Raw genomic sequence first — 18,401 nt, 5'->3', positions numbered from 1 at the left:
AACCTATACTGCTTACTTCCAGATCTGACTCAAGCTTCACACTGAAGACATCGGAACTCCCCCCCCCCCTAACCCAGAAGACAGGTAGGGAACACATCCCCTCCAATGTATAACATTGCCGGAATGAGGGTACCTGGACATTGAGGGACTGCGGATCAGGTAAGATCCCAGACGGGATTGCTGCTTTAAATATTCTGGCTTTTTTTTCTAGATTCGACATTTATACACACACACACACACACACACACACACACACACACACACACACACACACCTAATTGTAGTATAATGTAATACAATAAATAAACTAATGTCAAAAACGAATGTTCTTACTAGGAATTTGTTTTTTTTTAAATGAGGGACTGGGGGCGGGATTAGTGGCTGGGTTGGGGGCGGGATTAGAGGCGGGACTAGGTGGCGAGTAGATTTTTTGGTTCGGCGAGTAGATTTTTGGGTGATTTGTCAAGCACTGTATACATACACACACACACACACACACACACACACACACACACACACACACACACACACACACACACACACACACACACACACACACACACACACACACACACACACACACACACTCAGTGTGTGTGTGTGTGTATATATATTTTTATACATTCTGAGATGTTATTGAAACAAGAACACACAAATGATTAAAGGACAAAATTAGAATGCCCAAGCAAGGCAAAGGTAAGTAATAATTTACACATAATCCTGCTGTACACGTACAAGAAAGATGTTTGCAGTTACTTAGGTGTTTTTATAAATGCATGTGACTAATATGCATATGCAATTCTTACATCAATTAACACACCCAAATGCAATGTTTTGCTGCAAAGTCAATGGCAGCTTCTCTAAACTTTGCAACTGGTTCCAGGTGGACCATTACTGAACAGACGATTAATACATAAATATTTATAACACTATTCATTAATTGAGTGTTAACATTTCCAAAACTTCACGTGTACAAGAACATACTTGAAAGTTTGGAAACAACACAGTCTTCAGCATACATACAATAGTAATTAGATAATGTGAAGTCAACAAAACAAGGCCAAAGACATATTTTCTGAATTATAACATTTATTTTTTTTGTTCCTTTTGCGAGCGAGTAACAGGCCTGCTTGTTGTCTCTTGAATTTTCCTTTTTCTTTTGCCACCAACTTTAGGCACAGCAGAGCCACTTTGAGTGGCCTCTGGCACTTCACGGGCAGGGCTTGTGGGCAGTGACTCACCTACAGGGCTTTTGGGCAGTGACTGTTCACCTACGGGGCTTGTGGCCAGTGATTCACCTACAGGGCTTTTGGGCAGTGATTCACCTACAGGGCTTTTGGGCAGTGATTCACCTACAGGGCTTTTGGGCAGTGATTCACCTACAGGGCTTTTGGGCAGTGATTCACCTACAGGGCTTTTGGGCAGTGATTCACCTACAGGGCTTTTGGGCAGTGATTCACCTACAGGGCTTTTGGGTAGTGACTGTTCACGGACAGGGCTTGTGCCCACTGACACATGTGAGCAAGTTGGTAGACACTGCACAAGTGATGGTTGGTCTGTTTCATGTGTGTCTTGTTTTGTTTTTGTCGCCTCCTTTGTAGGTGTCTGCTGCTGAATTTGTACAGATGGCAGCGGTAGGATGTCATCAGGAAACTGCACAGCAATGTCTGCTACTTGACCGGTAACATTTGGGCCTGGTGAATGAATATCAGATGAATGTGGTGAAAACTGACCTGCATGAACAGATCCTGCCTGTGAGGTGTTGAATCGTGGTACATTAGTCATTCTCCAGTAATTAGCTTGTGTTTGCTGAACAACTAATGCTTCGAATGAGGTGTTGATTTTTTGCAACTGTTTAGGCACTTCAATGAAGACTCTGTGGAGATGTGCCAATTGTGAAACTGTTTCTTCCTGCAGTGCAATCATCCTTTCCAGCACTGTCATCAGGTCAGAATGGCGACGATTTTCTGCTTCCACAATTTTTCCCTCAGAAGCTACAATTGCATCATATGTGGTATTTGCTGGACGTTTTGGCGGTAAAACAGTTTCAATTGGAACCTCTTCATGGTCACTTGCTTGTATTTGTGTGTCTATGGCGGCGGCGGCGGCATCATCATCATCATCATCATCATCATCATCATCATCATCAAAATCCTCTTCATCATGTTCTACAAATAAATGTACAAATTATTAAATGTCATGTTAATCTCTGCTGTGTTACTATGTAATTGTACTGTGTCATAAGTAACAACTAACATGTTTCCATACGTTTTATAACCTCACATTAAAAACTACCTTGACTTAAGAATAATGTTTGGACTCAGTATGAAATATGAGTGAATGAAAACTTGCTGTAAACTCACAACTCCTACATGATAGTTAACATCACTAACACAATACAAGTTGCCTTACACTTCATTTTCACTGACACTATGTAATCCTATTTAAAGAACATGTGCAAAACAAATAATGAACATGACAACATAACATATAGAAGAGCACATATTATATGGCCACCAACTGATACACTCACCTTCTAGGTGTGTTGAGCTGGCTGACCCAGGTGAAGACACTTGTTCAGTCTCAGGTGACACATGTCCTTCAGGGGCAACTATATATAACAATAACATAAGTTTTACATTTACATGTGTAAATATTGAACAAACAGTTATTGTATGTTCTGTATTTATGAGTATCTAACAGCATCATTTCCTTAACCCAAAATGTGTGTGTGAAAGTGAACATAAATAGTTGTAATAACAATGTACATGCCTGTGTACTTAGAAGTTTTGAGTTCCCTAACATACAACATACTATGGTTCTGCAGTAATGCGTGAGGAAAAATACATTAAATTTGTACATAAAAATCATATGTTGTGTAGTGATATCAGTATCATAATGTACATAACTATCATGAGATGACCATTCACAATGGTTATCATGAAGGTGGTCATATTGCAAAAAGTGTTGTTTTTGGTAGAGGATATGTGTGGTACATTAATATAAGATGTGGCACACCTGAATGTGGCTGTGACTAAACAAGACAACACATGCAGTGTGTGATAATGTGTCGTTGATAGTAGTTCAACTATAGATATGAGTGAACTAATGTGTGACGTACGGTTTGATAAGTAATGAGTTGTTGGGGCATTTAGTAGCTAAAGTGAAGCTTTCAAATGAGTGTGATTAACTTCAGTTGTGCTAGTGAGGTTGTAAGAACGGTTTTCCCTTCCCCAAAAAGCACACACCTTTAAATTACTTGAAACAGGTGAAAATGGTGTGAACTAAGTTGCCCCTAAAATGAGGCTGTAATTAGTGTGTGTGCTGAACCCCACCCCCTCTGTTGAAGTGTATGCTGTGATGAGATATTAATTGCAGCTGCTTTAACACAATGGTAGATGAGCTAAATAGTCGTGTGCAGTTTTTAAGTTATGAAAACAATGACATAAAATATGATACGTGTGCCTCATTATGCTGTCTGTATATGACTTAAATCAAAAATGGACCTTTTCATTAACAACTATAGATGTGTTAGTGCAAGTGATGTTTGTAGGCCGTTGCATGCAATATATTTGATGCATGCTTAAAATAGGCAGTAATGTCATGTTTGTCGGAGTAAAATAAATAAAATACACAATAATATTCTACATATTTCTGTTCTGTACCTGTAGCTAGTAATAATTTCTGATTAACATGTGTTACACATGTGTACTACCCTGTTGTTCCCCATCTTCGCCCACCATCAATTGCTTCCACTGCAGCAATGCATTTTGGGAATTCACATGTAAATGAGCACGCAATGGCACGTGCTATATTAGTTACTGCTTTTAGTAGGACTACAACATATATGTCTATTTTGAGATATATATGTATACAGAATCAGACATATACATATATAGATGCAGGTATGCTTATATTGTGAAGACAGTATAAAAAGCAGTGTAACTATGCAAAATAACTGTAAGCAACGACACGCCTAGTACAGTAATATTTCTCACCTGGTGGAAATTGTGAGGGGTAAATTCCTATATCACGGTCACCAGGTAAGCCTTCCACGACGACGGGAAGTAATTTTGCCCGAAGCAGCTCCTCCAATGGACTTAATATGAGACGTTGTGGTGTGGGCCCACCTCCAGTGCCAGTAGCATGCACGCGTTGGTGTTGTATTTTCTTTTTCAATTTGGACCTAATATCATCAAATCTCTTGTGACAATTCCACTTGTCCCTCACATGATTCCCACACGCATTGACACCAATGACTATTGTGTCCCACATTTCTTTTCTGCTTGCTGAACTTGTCCGCCCTTGAAAAACATATCAAATATATGAGGTAAATGAATAATAATATAAGCACCAGTTTCCTACACTGCTAGCTGTTCCAAGAGATAGCAAACATGCTGTTTTATGTGTAATATGTGAAGCACATGAGCATTCACTACTAAACCTATACATGTAAGCAAGGTTGCATTCATATTGTATGCAGTTATGGCAAATTGACCGGCTGTGTTTAGTTGTCCTTGTAAGGCATGCTAAAAAGCTGTGTTTCCAGACTAATTAACATAGAAAGATATTGTGAAGCCATATTTGCATATGAACAAAACTCTGATGACCTAGGATCACATGTATTTGAATAATAAATGTAAATGTACACTTACCTAGTAAATGTCCATAGATACTGTCATAGTGCTCCAGAATGCCAGTGACAAGAGCTGTATTTTCCTGGTCATTGAAGCGAGGATTACGTGGCTTCTCCACACGTTTCTTCCGAGCAGGTTTAGGGTCAGAGCTTGGCTGGTGCTGACTGGACTCTCCTTCTTCCAATGGAAGAGCCTCCAAAAGCTGCCCACCAGCAAGCACGCCACCACCATCCACCCCATCAGCAACTGCGCCACCAGCAGCACTCCCAGCACCAGCACTCCCACTCCTAGCACCAGCACTCACACTCCTAGCACCAGCACTCACACTCCTAGCACCAGCACTCACACTCCTAGCACCAGCACTCACACTCCTAGCACCAGCACTCCCAGCACCAGCACTCCCACTCCCAGCAACAGCACTCCCACTCCCAGCAACAGCACTCCCACTCCCAGCAACAGCACTCCCACTCCCAGCAACACCACTCGCAGCACCAGCACTCCCACTCCCTGCAACACCACTCTCACTCTCAGCAACATCACTCCCCTGAACAGTACGTTCACTCCGACGCGTACTCGCACGAGTAGCACTCCCACTCCCACCAGCATCACTCTTCCCACGCTTTGCGGGCATACTTCCAGCACTCACAAAAAACAGACAAGAAATGTACAGGCAATCACACGAAACACTTCCACATATAAAACAAGACAAAGATGTAAACAAAACAACAATGGACAAAGCTCACCCAATACACAACAAGTCTCTCAGTCAATATGCAAATGTTCAAACAGCCAGCTCTGTGCGTCTCTCTCTCTCTCACTCCCAACAACACAGAGAATGAATAGCAGTACACGTTGCCTTTAAATATGGCGCGCAATCCAAAACATGCTTGTTTCGCCTGATTCAGCAAGATTTGTGATTGGGCAACCTAACAGCACCCCGCCACGCACGCCGATACACCTGTGTGTGATCGGCTAATCATCGTGAGAGTGGGCGGATTTGTTTTCGGGTTGATTTTGAATGTATTCGGCACTTACTGCATACGGAGAGGAAAAAACGCCAATAACATGACTAATCGGTAAGATTGCCGATTTCACATAATCGACGCTTACTGCATGAGGCCCATAGTGACAATCTCCCACTGTATATAGTGCAGTCTGGTGATATACTCTGTGCTGTGTGTGTAGTGCAGTCTGGTGATATACTCTGTGCCCGTGTGTGTAGTGAGGTCTGATGATATACTCTGTGCCGTGTGTGTGTAGTGACGTCTGGTGATATACTATGTGCCGGTATGTGTAGTGAGATCTGGTGATATACTCTGTGCCCGTGTGTGTAGTGAGATCTGGTGATATACTCTGTGCTGTGTGTGGAGTGACGTCTGGTGATATACTCTGTGCCCGTTTGTGTGTAATGATGTCTGGTGATATACTCTGTGCCCGTGTGTGTAGTGATGTCTGGTGATATACTCTGTGCCCGTGTGTGTAATGAGGTTTGGTGATATATTCTGTGCCCGTGTCTGTAGTGACGTCTGGTGATATACTCTGTGCCCGTGTGTGTAGTGAGGTTTGGTGATATACTCTGTGCCCGTGTCTGTAGTGACGTCTGGTGATATACTCTGTGCCCGTGTGTGTAGTGACGACTGGTGATATACTCTGTGCCCATGCTAGCTGTGAAGACCTGTTCTACTGCTGTGATTATGAACACACACAAAGTAGCTTTCATCATGGGTATGGTGTTCGAGTGAGCGGATTGGTTACTTGCAAGTGGTGACACCAGCCTATCTACACACGTGCGGCGGCCTTCACATTGTTTACTGCTGGAGGAGTTCAAGGAGAACTTCGGCTCCTAAGAACACGCCCCTGTGTGACATCACAATATGGTAATCGCAGCGGTGTCAGAGCTGGAGAAGTGCAAGCAACCAATCGTGACAGTGATAACATGATCGGCCCCCGATGACATCACACACCTGATGCTGGGTATTAAGCAAATTAGGTAGAGGCCCCGCTGCATGCGCCGGCGCACCAGCACTACGTCCAGGCGGCGCGTGTACAGCACTTCACCGCTATCTGCGGTCTTTAGGGAGCCGGTTTTAGGCGCAGGGGGATGTGGCCAAAGGGTCGGTGGTGGCGGGGGGGTTGCTTTTGTAAGAAAACCTGGAGGGCTGTTGTGGTTTCAGTGAGCCCGTGTGTGGTGAGTGCTGTGTGTGGTGTGTACCGTGTGTGCTGTGTGCGTGTAGAGGGAGAGGGGGGTTGGCCCGGTATTAAAGGGGTTGCACCCCATATGGCCACCCCCTGACCTCACCAGGGAGGCAAGGGGTTAACTGGACTGCGGTCCAGGAATGTGCCTTACACCTTGTCATGTCAGGAAACTGTATGTTCCCCTGTTCCCATGTTTCATTATAATCCTGTATTTTAATGTTTTAAAGTGCATTTCTGTATCTCCAGTTCTGGAGGTCACAGAGAGTTGATATTTGGCCAATATGTGGAGTCACTGTAGGCATTAAAAACTGGCAAATTTCGACCCACTTAGCCCACCAGAATGGAACTTATTAATACGTGTAGATATTAAAGAGTATATGTATGGTATTTTGGATCTGCGCTGAAAATGCAGATGCCATCTGCTATGCCAATAGGTCATGAAGGGCAGCCGGCTGATTGAGCATAAGCACTCTAATTGTTACCTGAGGGCGGAGAATCATCAAACTGGAGTGGTTTGTAAGTGTTATGTCTACACCTACAAACAATGAAGCTCCTGCAAGATACTTCATTTGGTAGACTGGTCGTCGCCCCTGATTTAATTATGAGGCTACAGAAATAAGATCCTCAGAGTCCCAGTACACATGGGCTAACTAGCTGGGGGGCATGGGTTAATCTGTGTCTCCATGTTAGGGATTGGATACAGATAATTGTTCACCAATAGTCTGTATTCAATGTTAAGAATAGGGTTACACAGGTATATAAACTGTGTCAACCCTACAGTTGGGGTTGTGCTACTGATTCCACCTGGAATATCACCGGATTGCTGGAGAATTGCTAGCTGATACTTCTCCATCCCCCAACCCTAAGTAAGTGTTACCTTCTTGTCTGTTAATTGTACTATATTGCTGTGTTCACCTTTTTAAGGAATAAATTATATTTTATTATATCTAAGCCTCGTTCAGTTCAACCCAGATATTTGGTGTTCATTATATCTTGTCATAAGCTACCGTGACAAGCTCTATAATTAACTGGTGGCAGCGGCGGGATTGAACTGAACCTATATTACAGTGTTCTGTGGGACCCTGTAATATAGTGGGAACTCGAAGGGAATTGTGAGTTCCTGGGACTAAAGATATGAACACACAGTAGTGCAACAGTTAACACAAGTTGTAACACCACCTCACTGCTGCGACCGTAAACCATGAGCGAGGCTGAAGGCTCATCCAACTTGAGGACCCGAGCTCAGCTGAATGACAAGTGCCGTGAATATGGACTGCCCTATGAGAACCAGGAGGTCGCAATCGGTGACTATGAAGCCCGGCTTGCAGAGCCTCAGGATACAGCTCAGCTTGCCCTTATACAGCCACCCGGAGATCAGGGAAGGAACCCAGTGCCGGGGTGGTTGAATCTCGGGGAGGGAACGAGTGCACCTCCCGGGAGCAGTGCAACAGGAGGGTTACTGGTTGCTGCGGCTACCAGTCCGTTCACCCCTGAAATGTTGGCACTGATTACTGCGTGGGGTGACAGAGGGACACCGGAGGAGCGGCTGCAGTTTATCACTATGGCAGTGAACAGACCGCATATTGCCCCCCTGTCCAACCCAACACAGATGAACTCAAACTGGATCAGCACAGTCTCACCAAGTTCGTGGAAGGTACTGAGCAGATTGACAGTTTTCTAAAGAACTTTGAAACACAGCACAGTGTCGGCGGTACAAATTGCTTCCCCAGCATCGGGTTGCACGTTTGGACACCTTACTGTCCGGCTTGGCTAAGCAGACGATGATGGCGCTTCCAGATGAGTATGCTGATGACTATGAACACCTGAAAGAACTGTTATTGTTTCAGTACGGTTTTACCCCTGAAGCCTACCGGGGTAAATTCCGGCAGGAAGAGAGGCAGCCCCAGGAGTCCTATGTTACCTACGTGACCCGCATGGCTTTGTTCGGGATACGCTGGGTGGAGGGCTATGAGGCACGGACTTACCAACACCTGCTGGACCTCATCTTTCAGGAGCAGCTCATGCAGCAGTGCCCGCCGGCAGTGAGGGCTTGAGTGTACGACAAGAAGACCAAGACTTACCAGGAGGCGGCGAGGCTTGCAGACGACTATGTGGCCAGCCGAGCCCTGATGACTGCCAAAGCAGTAGCCAAGGCGGCGGTGGCGGTGGCACTGGCCAGAAAGTCTGCCAATACCCCCCAATGGACTCAGAGGCCACCTGCGGGCAGCAGTCCACCAAAGCTGGGGGAGCTTCGGCACGAGCGCCGGTGCTACAACTGCAACCACCCTGGTCACATGAGACCAGATTGCCCGGAACTCCTACGTTCCGGCGGACCCCATCAGGGGCAACGCACCCCAGCTGCGAAGCTGGTAGCCCGCGTGCGGGTGGCTTCCACCACAGACTCCAGACCGGTCATGGAACCAACTCCCAGCGAGACGTCCCATGCAACGCCTGTCCCGGTTTCATCGGTGCCTACAGCCAGGAGCGGAGGACATCTCAGCGCGAACCTGCAGCAAACAGACGGCCGGAGCAGACATCTCACCCCGGTCACAGTTGGTGACCGGCAAGCAGTCGGCTTACTGGATTCAGCAGCTGCAGTGACCCTGGTCCGACCTGATATGGTCCGGCCAGAGGAATTACTCCCAGGCCCTGGGATACAGATTACTGTGGCCGACGGAGAGCCACGTTTCTTGCAAGTGGCCAGGATCTTTTTTGATTTGGGGGAGGGCCAGGGTGTGCAGGAGGTGAGGGTTTTACCCGGTTTGGATGCCGATGTTCTTCTTGGCAATGACCAGGGACCGATGACCTGCACCTATGACCGAGTGCCCAAGCCCGCTGCAGTGGCGGCGGTTACCCGGAGCCAGACAGTGGCGCCAGTCCCCCAGCCTTTGGGACCAATGTTTGGGACCAATGTTAGCCCGGGGAGGTAAGCCAGGATCAGTAACCACAGATTGACTTACTGTTTCCCCTCACGCTTCCCCATTCTCCGGACAATGACCTGACTGGGCGGGGCCAGAATTAGGAGCCCAGTTTAGGGAGGCAGTGAAGACAGACCCTACCCTGGCCACCGTGAGACTTCGGGCGTCTGAATCTCAGGCAGGGGAAGGCACTGTGCACTGCCTATGGGATAAGGGACTCCTGTATAGAGAAGAAGGGAACCCAGGGATAGAGGAGGGATTGACCAGTAAGCGACAGCTAGTAGTGCCCCAGGGGTACCGACAGCAACTGTTACGGGTAGCTCACTCTATTCCGTTAGCGGGACATCAGGTCGTCAACAGAACGCGAGCCCGGTTATTACAGCGTTACTACTGGCCGGGGGCATCTCGAGATGTGGGCACTTTCTGCCGCTCTTGTGATGCCTGCCAGCGAGTGGGTAAGGCGGGCGACCGTGTGAAGGCACCCCTGAAACCCCTACCGATAATAGGGGAACCCTTCCAGAAAGTAGCAATGGATCTTGTAGGACCCCTTATGATTCCTAGCAGGTCAGGGAAGCGCTACATCCTCACGGTGGTGGATTGTGCCACCCGGTACCCTGAGGCGGTAGCGCTTGGCACCATAGATGCCAAGACAGTGGCAGCAGCTTTGCTGAACATTTTTTCTAGGGTAGGTTTCCCTAGTGAGATCCTTAATGATCAGGGGTGAACTGTTACATTGTCTGTCTCTGGGATGCATGTGGTGTACAGCACCGGCGCACTACCCCTTAACATCCCCAGACAAACGAATTATGTGAGAGGTTTAACGGTACCCTGAAGCAGATGCTTCGGACCTTTATAGAGGCAGAGGGGCAAGACTGGGAGATTCATTTACAGTACTTCCTTTTCGCCTACCGAGAGGTACCGCAGGAATCTACAGGCTTCTCCCCCTTCGAGCTACTATATGGCCGCAGGGTACGTGGACCTCTGGACCTATTCCATGAGGGATGGGAAGGGGAGGCTACTGCTACTCATGCTTCAGGGATTCAGTATGTAGTAAATCTCCGAGACCGGTTAGAGATGCTCATGGGGTTGGCCCAGGACCACCTCAGGGCCGCTCAGACCAAGCAAAAGCAATGGTATGACCGGAATGCCCGTAGCAGAGAATTAATCCCAGGACAGCAGGTGCTTGTTCTCAAACCCACTCGGGAGAACAAGTTGATGGCTGCCTGGTCGGGACCGTACCCGGTTATCCGAAAGGTGAATGAGTACAACTATGTTGTACAGGTAGAGCCTGAGAGGCATAAGACATATCACGTCAATATGCTGAAAGAATACAGAGCACCGAGTATGGGAGCAGTGATGGCCATTTGTAGCCCACTGCTGGAGGATCCTGCAGGGAAACACTGTGGAGCAGGTAGAGATAGGGGCACAGTTGAGTGCTAGGCAGCAGGTAGAAGCCAGGGACATGCTAGCTAAGTTTAGGGCCTTCTTCACTGACATGCCAGGGACCACACATCTCACAAAACACCCAGTGCACACAGGGGATCTGTAGCCACTGCATAAGCACGCTTATGCAGAGGTCAAGACCAGTATGGAAAGGGAGATAGAGGAGATGCTGACCCTAGGGGTAATTACTCTGTCCCAGAGTCCTAGGGCAAGCCCGGTAGTTCTAGTCCCTAAGAAGGACAAGACCACCTGGTTTTGTGTGGACTACCGCTTGCTCAACGCTGGGACGGTGTCAGATGCCTACCCCATGCCCCGCATGGATGAGTTACTGGATGAACTCGCGGGGGCAAAGTATCTGACCCCCATGGATTTGAGCAAAGGCTATTGGCAAATCCCACTGACCCTGGAGGCTAGGGAGAAGTCAGCATTCATCACTCCAAGTGGCCTCTATGAGTTTTTAGTGATGCCATTTGGGATGAAGAATGCCCCGGCTACCTTCCAACGCCTGGTCAATAGGTTACTGGAAGGGATGCAGAGCTATGCCAGGGCTTACTTAGATGACATTGCTGTCTTTAGTAATTCCTGGGACTCCCATTTAGGACATGTAGCTGCGGTGCTGGAAAGGATCAGGGAGGCTGGGCTTACCTTGAAACCCACTGTGTATGGTAGGGATGGCAGAGGTCCTGTACTTAGGGCACAGGGTGGGTGGAGGCCAACTCAAACCAGAGCCAGCCAAGGTAGAAGCCATAGTTCAGTGGCCTGTTCCAAAAACCAAGAAACAGGTCATGGCATTTTTGGGCACCGCAGGGTACTATAGGAAGTTTGTCCCACAGTACAGCACCGTGGCCAAACCCTTGACTGATTTGACTAAGAAGCAACTGCCTGTGCTTATCACCTGTACTCCTGCCTGTGAAACTGCTTTCCAGGCACTGAAAACTGCGCTGGCTGGGGCCCCCATACTGGCTGCCCCGGACTATACCAAACATTTCCTTATACAGACTGATGCCTCGGACTATGGCATTGGGGCTGTGTTGAGCCAGGTGGGGGACGACGGCAGGGAACACCTGTGGTGTACCTCAGCCGAAAACTACTCCCCAGAGAGGTGGCCTATGCCACCACTGAGAAAGAGTGCTTGTCCATTGTGTGGGCACTCAAAAAACTCCAGCCCTATGTGTATGGAAGGGCTTTCATGGTCTTCACAGACCACAACCCCCTGAGTTGGCTGCAGAGGGCATCAGGGGAGAATGGCAAGTTGCTAATGTGGAGCTTGGCCTTGCAAGAGTTTGAGTTTACTATTCAGCACACAAAGGGTAGTGAAAACAGCAATGCTGATGGACTTTCAAGTCAGGACTATCCCTCTGAGACTGAGTTCGTTAAGGTTGCCAGCAGTGCCCCACTCCCCGTTAGGGCCAGTGGGCCACAGGTCACCCATTAAGAAGGGGAGGTGTAGAGGGAGAGGGGGTTGGCCTGGTATTAAAGGGGCTGCACCCCATATGGCCACCCCCTGACCTCACCAGGGAGGCAAGGGGTTAACTGGACTGCGGTCCAGGAATGTGCCTTACACCTTGTCATGTCAGGAAACTGTATGTTTCCCTGTTCCCATGTTTCATTATAATCCTGTATTTTAATGTTTTAAAGTGCATTTCTGTATCTCCAGTTCTGGAGGTCACAGAGAGTTGATATTTGGCCAATATGTGGAGTCACTGTAGGCATTAAAAACTGGCAAATTTCAACCCACTGAGCCCACCAGAATGGAACTTATTAATATGTGTAGATATTAAAGAGTATATGTATGGTATTTTGTATCTGCTCTGAAAATGCAGACGCCATCTGCTATGCCAATAGGTCATGAAGGGCAGCCGGCTGATTGAGCATAAGCACTCTAATTGTTACCTGAGGGCGGAGAATCATCAAACTGGAGTGGTTTGTACGTGTTAATGTCTACACCTACAAACAATGAAGCTCCTGCAAGATACTTCATTTGGTAGACTGGTCGTCGCCCCTGATTTAATTATGGAGCTACAGAAATAAGATCCTCAGAGTCCCAGTACACATGGACTAACTAGCTGGGGGGCATGGGTTAATCTGTGTCTCCACGTTAGGGATTGCATACAGATAATTGTTCACCAATAGTCAGTATTCAATGTTAAGAATAGGGTTACACAGGTATATAAACTGTGTCAACCCTACAGTTGGGGTTGTGCTTCTGATTCCACCTGGAATGTCACCGGATTGCTGGAGAATTGCTAGCTGATACTTCCCCATCCCCCAACCCTAAGTAATTGTTGCCTTCTTGTCTGTTAATTGTACTATATTGCTGTGTTCACCTTTTTAAGGAATAAATTATATTTTATTATATCTAAGCCTCGTTCAGTTCAACCCAGATATTTGGTGTTCATTATATCTTGTCATAAGCTACCGTGACAAGCTCTATAATTAACTGGTGGCAGCAGCGGAATTGAACTGAACCTATATTACAGTGTTCTGTGGGACCCTGTACAGTGTTCTGTGTAAAAAGGGAGCTGGGGTGGGTTGGGGGCTGCAAAAACGGAGCTGGGGTGGGTGGGGGGGGGGCAAAAATGGAGCTGGGGGGGCAAAAATGGAGCTGGGGTGGGTGGGTGGGTGGGGGGAGGCAAAAATGGAGCTGGGGTGGGTGGGGGGGAGGCAAAAATGGAGCTGGGGTGGGTGGGGGGAGGCAAAAATGGAGCTGGGGTGGGTGGGAGGCAAAAATGGAGCTGGGGTGGGTGGGTGGGAGGCAAAAATGGAGCTGGGGTGGGTGGGTGGGAGGCAAAAATGGAGCTGGGGTGGGTGGGTGGGAGGCAAAAATGGAGCTGGGGTGGGTGGGAGGCAAAAATGGAGCTGGGGTGGGTGGGTGGGAGGCAAAAATGGAGCTGGGGTGGGTGGGAGGCAAAAATGGAGCTGGGGTGGGTGGGTGGGAGGCAAAAATGGAGCTGGGGTGGGTGGGTGGGAGGCAAAAATGGAGCTAGGCAAAAATGGAGCTGGGGTGGGTGGGAGGCAAAAATGGAGCTGGGGTGGGTGGGTGGGAGGCAAAAATGGAGCTGGGGTGGGTGGGTGGGAGGCAAAAATGGAGCTGGGGTGGGTGGGTGGGAGGCAAAAATGGAGCTGGGGTGGGTGGGTGGGAGGCAAAAATGGAGCTGGGGTGGGTGGGTGGGAGGCAAAAATGGAGCTGGGGTGGGTGGGTGGGAGGCAAAAATGGAGCTGGGGTGGGTGGGTGGGAGGCAAAAATGGAGCTGGGGTGGGTGGGTGGGAGGCAAAAATGGAGCTGGGTGGGTGGGAGGCAAAAATGGAGCTGGGTGGGTGGGGGGGCAAAAACGGAGCTGGGGTGGGTGGGAGGGGCAAAAACGGAGCTGGGGTGGGTGGGAGGGGCAAAAACGGAGCTGGGGTGGGTGGGGGGTGCAAAAACGGAGCTTGGGTGGGGGGGGCAAAAACGGAGCTGGGGTGGGTGGGGGGGGCAAAAACGGAGCTGGGGTGGGTGGGGGGGGCAAAAACGGAGCTGGGGTGGGTGGGGGGGGCAAAAACGGAGCTGGGGTGGGTGGGGGGGGGCAAAAACGGAGCTGGGGTGGGTGGGGGGGGCAAAAACGGAGCTGGGGTGGGTGGGGGGGGGGCAAAAACGGAGCTGGGGTGGGTGGGTGGGGGCAAAAACGGAGCTGGGGTGGGTGGGTGGGGGCAAAAACGGAGCTGGGGTGGGTGGGGGGGGCAAAAACGGAGCTGGGGTGGGTGGGGGGGGGGGCAAAAACGGAGCTGGGGTGGGTGGGGGGGGCAAAAACGGAGCTGGGGTGGGTGGGGGGGGGCAAAAACGGAGCTGGGGTGGGGGGGGGGGGCAAAAACGGAGCTGGGGTGGGTGGGGGGGGGCAAAAACGGAGCTGGGGTGGGTGGGGGGGGGCAAAAACGGAGCTGGGGTGGGTGGGGGGGGGCAAAAACGGAGCTGGGGTGGGTGGGGGGGGCAAAAACGGAGCTGGGGTGGGTGGGGGGGGCAAAAACGGAGCTGGGGTGGGTGGGGGGGCAAAAACGGAGCTGGGGTGGGTGGGGGGGGCAAAAACGGAGCTGGGGTGGGTGGGGGGGGCAAAAACGGAGCTGGGGTGGGTGGGGGGGGGCAAAAACGGAGCTGGGGTGGGTGGGGGGGGGCAAAAACGGAGCTGGGGTGGGTGGGGGGGGGGGCAAAAACGGAGCTGGGGTGGGTGGGGGGGGGCAAAAACGGAGCTGGGGTGGGTGGGGGGGGCAAAAACGGAGCTGGGGTGGGTGGGGGGGGGCAAAAACGGAGCTGGGGTGGGTGGGGGGGGGCAAAAACGGAGCTGGGGTGGGTGGGGGGGGCAAAAACGGAGCTGGGGTGGGTGGGGGGGGGCAAAAACGGAGCTGGGGTGGGTGGGGGGGGGGCAAAAACGGAGCTGGGGTGGGTGGGGGGGGGCAAAAACGGAGCTGGGGTGGGTGGGGGGGGGCAAAAACGGAGCTGGGGTGGGTGGGGGGGGGCAAAAACGGAGCTGGGGTGGGTGGGGGGGGGGGCAAAAACGGAGCTGGGGTGGGTGGGGGGGGGGCAAAAACGGAGCTGGGGTGGGTGGGGGGGGCAAAAACGGAGCTGGGGTGGGTGGGGGGGGGGGGGCAAAAACGGAGCTGGGGTGGGTGGGGGGGGGCAAAAACGGAGCTGGGGTGGGTGGGGGGGGCAAAAACGGAGCTGGGGTGGGTGGGGGGGGGGGGGCAAAAACGGAGCTGGGGTGGGTGGGGGGGGGCAAAAACGGAGCTGGGGTGGGTGGGGGGGGCAAAAACGGAGCTGGGGTGGGTGGGGGGGGGGGCAAAAACGGAGTTGGGGTGGGTGGGGGGGGGGCAAAAACGGAGCTGGGGTGGGTGGGGGGGCAAAAACGGAGCTGGGGTGGGTGGGGGGGGCAAAAACGGAGCTGGGGTGGGTGGGGGGGGCAAAAACGGAGCTGGGGTGGGTGGGGGGGGCAAAAACGGAGCTGGGGTGGGTGGGGGGGGGCAAAAACGGAGCTGGGGTGGGTGGGGGGGGGCAAAAACGGAGCTGGGGTGGGTGGGGGGGGGGGCAAAAACGGAGCTGGGGTGGGTGGGGGGGGGCAAAAACGGAGCTGGGGTGGGTGGGGGGGGCAAAAACGGAGCTGGGGTGGGTGGGGGGGGGCAAAAACGGAGCTGGGGTGGGTGGGGGGGGGCAAAAACGGAGCTGGGGTGGGTGGGGGGGGGCAAAAACGGAGCTGGGGTGGGTGGGGGGGGGGCAAAAACGGAGCTGGGGTGGGTGGGGGGGGGGCAAAAACGGAGCTGGGGTGGGTGGGGGGGGGCAAAAACGGAGCTGGGGTGGGTGGGGGGGGGCAAAAACGGAGCTGGGGTGGGTGGGGGGGGGGGCAAAAACGGAGCTGGGGTGGGTGGGGGGGGGGCAAAAACGGAGCTGGGGTGGGTGGGGGGGGCAAAAACGGAGCTGGGGTGGGTGGGGGGGGGGGGGCAAAAACGGAGCTGGGGTGGGTGGGGGGGGGCAAAAACGGAGCTGGGGTGGGTGGGGGGGGCAAAAACGGAGCTGGGGTGGGTGGGGGGGGGGGGCAAAAACGGAGTTGGGGTGGGTGGGGGGGGGGCAAAAACGGAGCTGGGGTGGGTGGGGGGGGCAAAAACGGAGCTGGGGTGGGTGGGGGGGGGGCAAAAACGGAGCTGGGGTGGGTGGGGGGGGGCAAAAACGGAGCTGGGGTGGGTGGGTGGGGCAAAAACGGAGCTGGGGTGGGTGGGGGGGGCAAAAACGGAGCTGGGGTGGGTGGGGGGGGCAAAAACGGAGCTGGGGTGGGTGGGGTGGGCAAAAACGGAGCTGGGGTGGGTGGGGGGGGCAAAAACGGAGCTGGGGGGGGGCAAAAACGGAGCTGGGGTGGGTGGGGGGGGTCAAAAACGGAGCTGGGGTGGGTGGGGGGGGGGCAAAAACGGAGCTGGGGTGGGTGGGGGGGGGGGCAAAAACGGAGCTGGGGTGGGTGGGGGGGGGGCAAAAACGGAGCTGGGGTGGGTGGGGGGGGGCAAAAACGGAGCTGGGGTGGGTGGGGGGGCAAAAACGGAGCTGGGGTGGGTGGGGGGGCAAAAACGGAGCTGGGGTGGGTGGGGGGGCAAAAACGGAGCTGGGGGGGCAAAAACGGAGCTGGGGTGGGTGGGGTGGGGCAAAAACGGAGCTGGGGTGGGTGGGGGGGGCAAAAACGGAGCTGGGGTGGGTGGGGGGGGGGCAAAAACGGAGCTGGGGTGGGTGAGGGGGGGCAAAAACGGAGCTGGGGTGGGTGGGGGGGCAAAAACGGAGCTGGGGTGGGTGGGGGGGCAAAAACGGAGCTGGGGTGGGTGGGGGGGCAAAAACGGAGCTGGGGTGGGTGGGGGGGCAAAAACGGAGCTGGGGTGGGTGGGGGGGCAAAAACGGAGCTGGGGTGGGTGGGGGGGCAAAAACGGAGCTGGGGTGGGTGGGGGGGCAAAAACGGAGCTGGGGTGGGTGGGGGGGCAAAAACGGAGCTGGGGTGGGTGGGGGGGCAAAAACGGAGCTGGGGTGGGTGGGGGGGCAAAAACGGAGCTGGGGTGGGTGGGGGGGCAAAAACGGAGCTGGGGGGGGCAAAAACGGAGCTGGGGGGGGCAAAAACGGAGCTGGGGGGGGCAAAAACGGAGCTGGGGGGGGCAAAAACGGAGCTGGGGTGGGTGGGGGGGGGGCAAAAACGGAGCTGGGGTGGGTGGGGGGGGCAAAAACGGAGCTGGGGTGGGTGGGGGGGGGCAAAAACGGAGCTGGGGTGGGTGGGGGGGGGCAAAAACGGAGCTGGGGTGGGTGGGGGGGGGGCAAAAACGGAGCTGGGGTGGGTGGGGGGGGGCAAAAACGGAGCTGGGGTGGGTGGGGGGGGGGGGCAAAAACGGAGCTGGGGTGGGTGGGGGGGGCAAAAACTGAGCTGGGGTGGGTGGGGGGGGGCAAAAACGGAGCTGGGGTGGGTGGGGGGGGGCAAAAACGGAGCTGGGGTGGGTGGGGGGGGGCAAAAACGGAGCTGGGGTGGGTGGGGGGGGCAAAAACGGAGCTGGGGTGGGTGGGGGGGCAAAAACGGAGCTGGGGTGGGTGGGGGGGCAAAAACGGAGCTGGGGTGGGTGGGGGGGCAAAAACGGAGCTGGGGTGGGTGGGGGGGGCAAAAACGGAGCTGGGGTGGGTGGGGGGGGCAAAAACGGAGCTGGGGTGGGTGGGGGGGGCAAAAAC

At 52.6% G+C, this 18,401-nt stretch overlaps 1 protein-coding gene across 1 annotated transcript; it reads right to left on the bottom strand.

Annotated features, from left to right (window-relative positions):
* Positions 1-1,089: 1,089 nt before the first annotated feature.
* On the bottom strand, positions 1,090-2,630 carry LOC142483035 (uncharacterized). Its single transcript, XM_075583124.1, has 2 exons — positions 2,534-2,630; positions 1,090-2,168 (listed from the first exon to the last, which is right to left on the bottom strand). Exons 1-2 carry the CDS (start codon positions 2,628-2,630, stop codon positions 1,090-1,092), a joined length of 1,176 nt encoding a protein of 391 aa, XP_075439239.1.
* Between the last annotated feature and the right edge of the window lie 15,771 nt (positions 2,631-18,401).

This window comes from Ascaphus truei, unplaced genomic scaffold, assembly GCF_040206685.1.
Source record: "Ascaphus truei isolate aAscTru1 unplaced genomic scaffold, aAscTru1.hap1 HAP1_SCAFFOLD_2885, whole genome shotgun sequence".
In the NCBI taxonomy this organism is placed as follows: Eukaryota; Metazoa; Chordata; class Amphibia; order Anura; family Ascaphidae; genus Ascaphus; species Ascaphus truei.
Note: the sequence above shows the minus strand (reverse complement) of the source record. Positions and strands in the feature narration are given on the sequence as shown.

What these genes read in the sequence shown, in the direction of transcription:
- LOC142483035 (XM_075583124.1), bottom strand. Translation starts at nt 2,630, where the DNA reads ATGTTATTGTTATATATAGTTGCCCCTGAAGGACATGTGTCACCTGAG. An exon ending in CAGCTCAACACACCTAGAAG is followed by an intron (nt 2,169 to 2,533) that starts GTGAGTGTATCA and finishes ATTTATTTGTAG; the next exon opens with AACATGATGAAGAGGATTTT.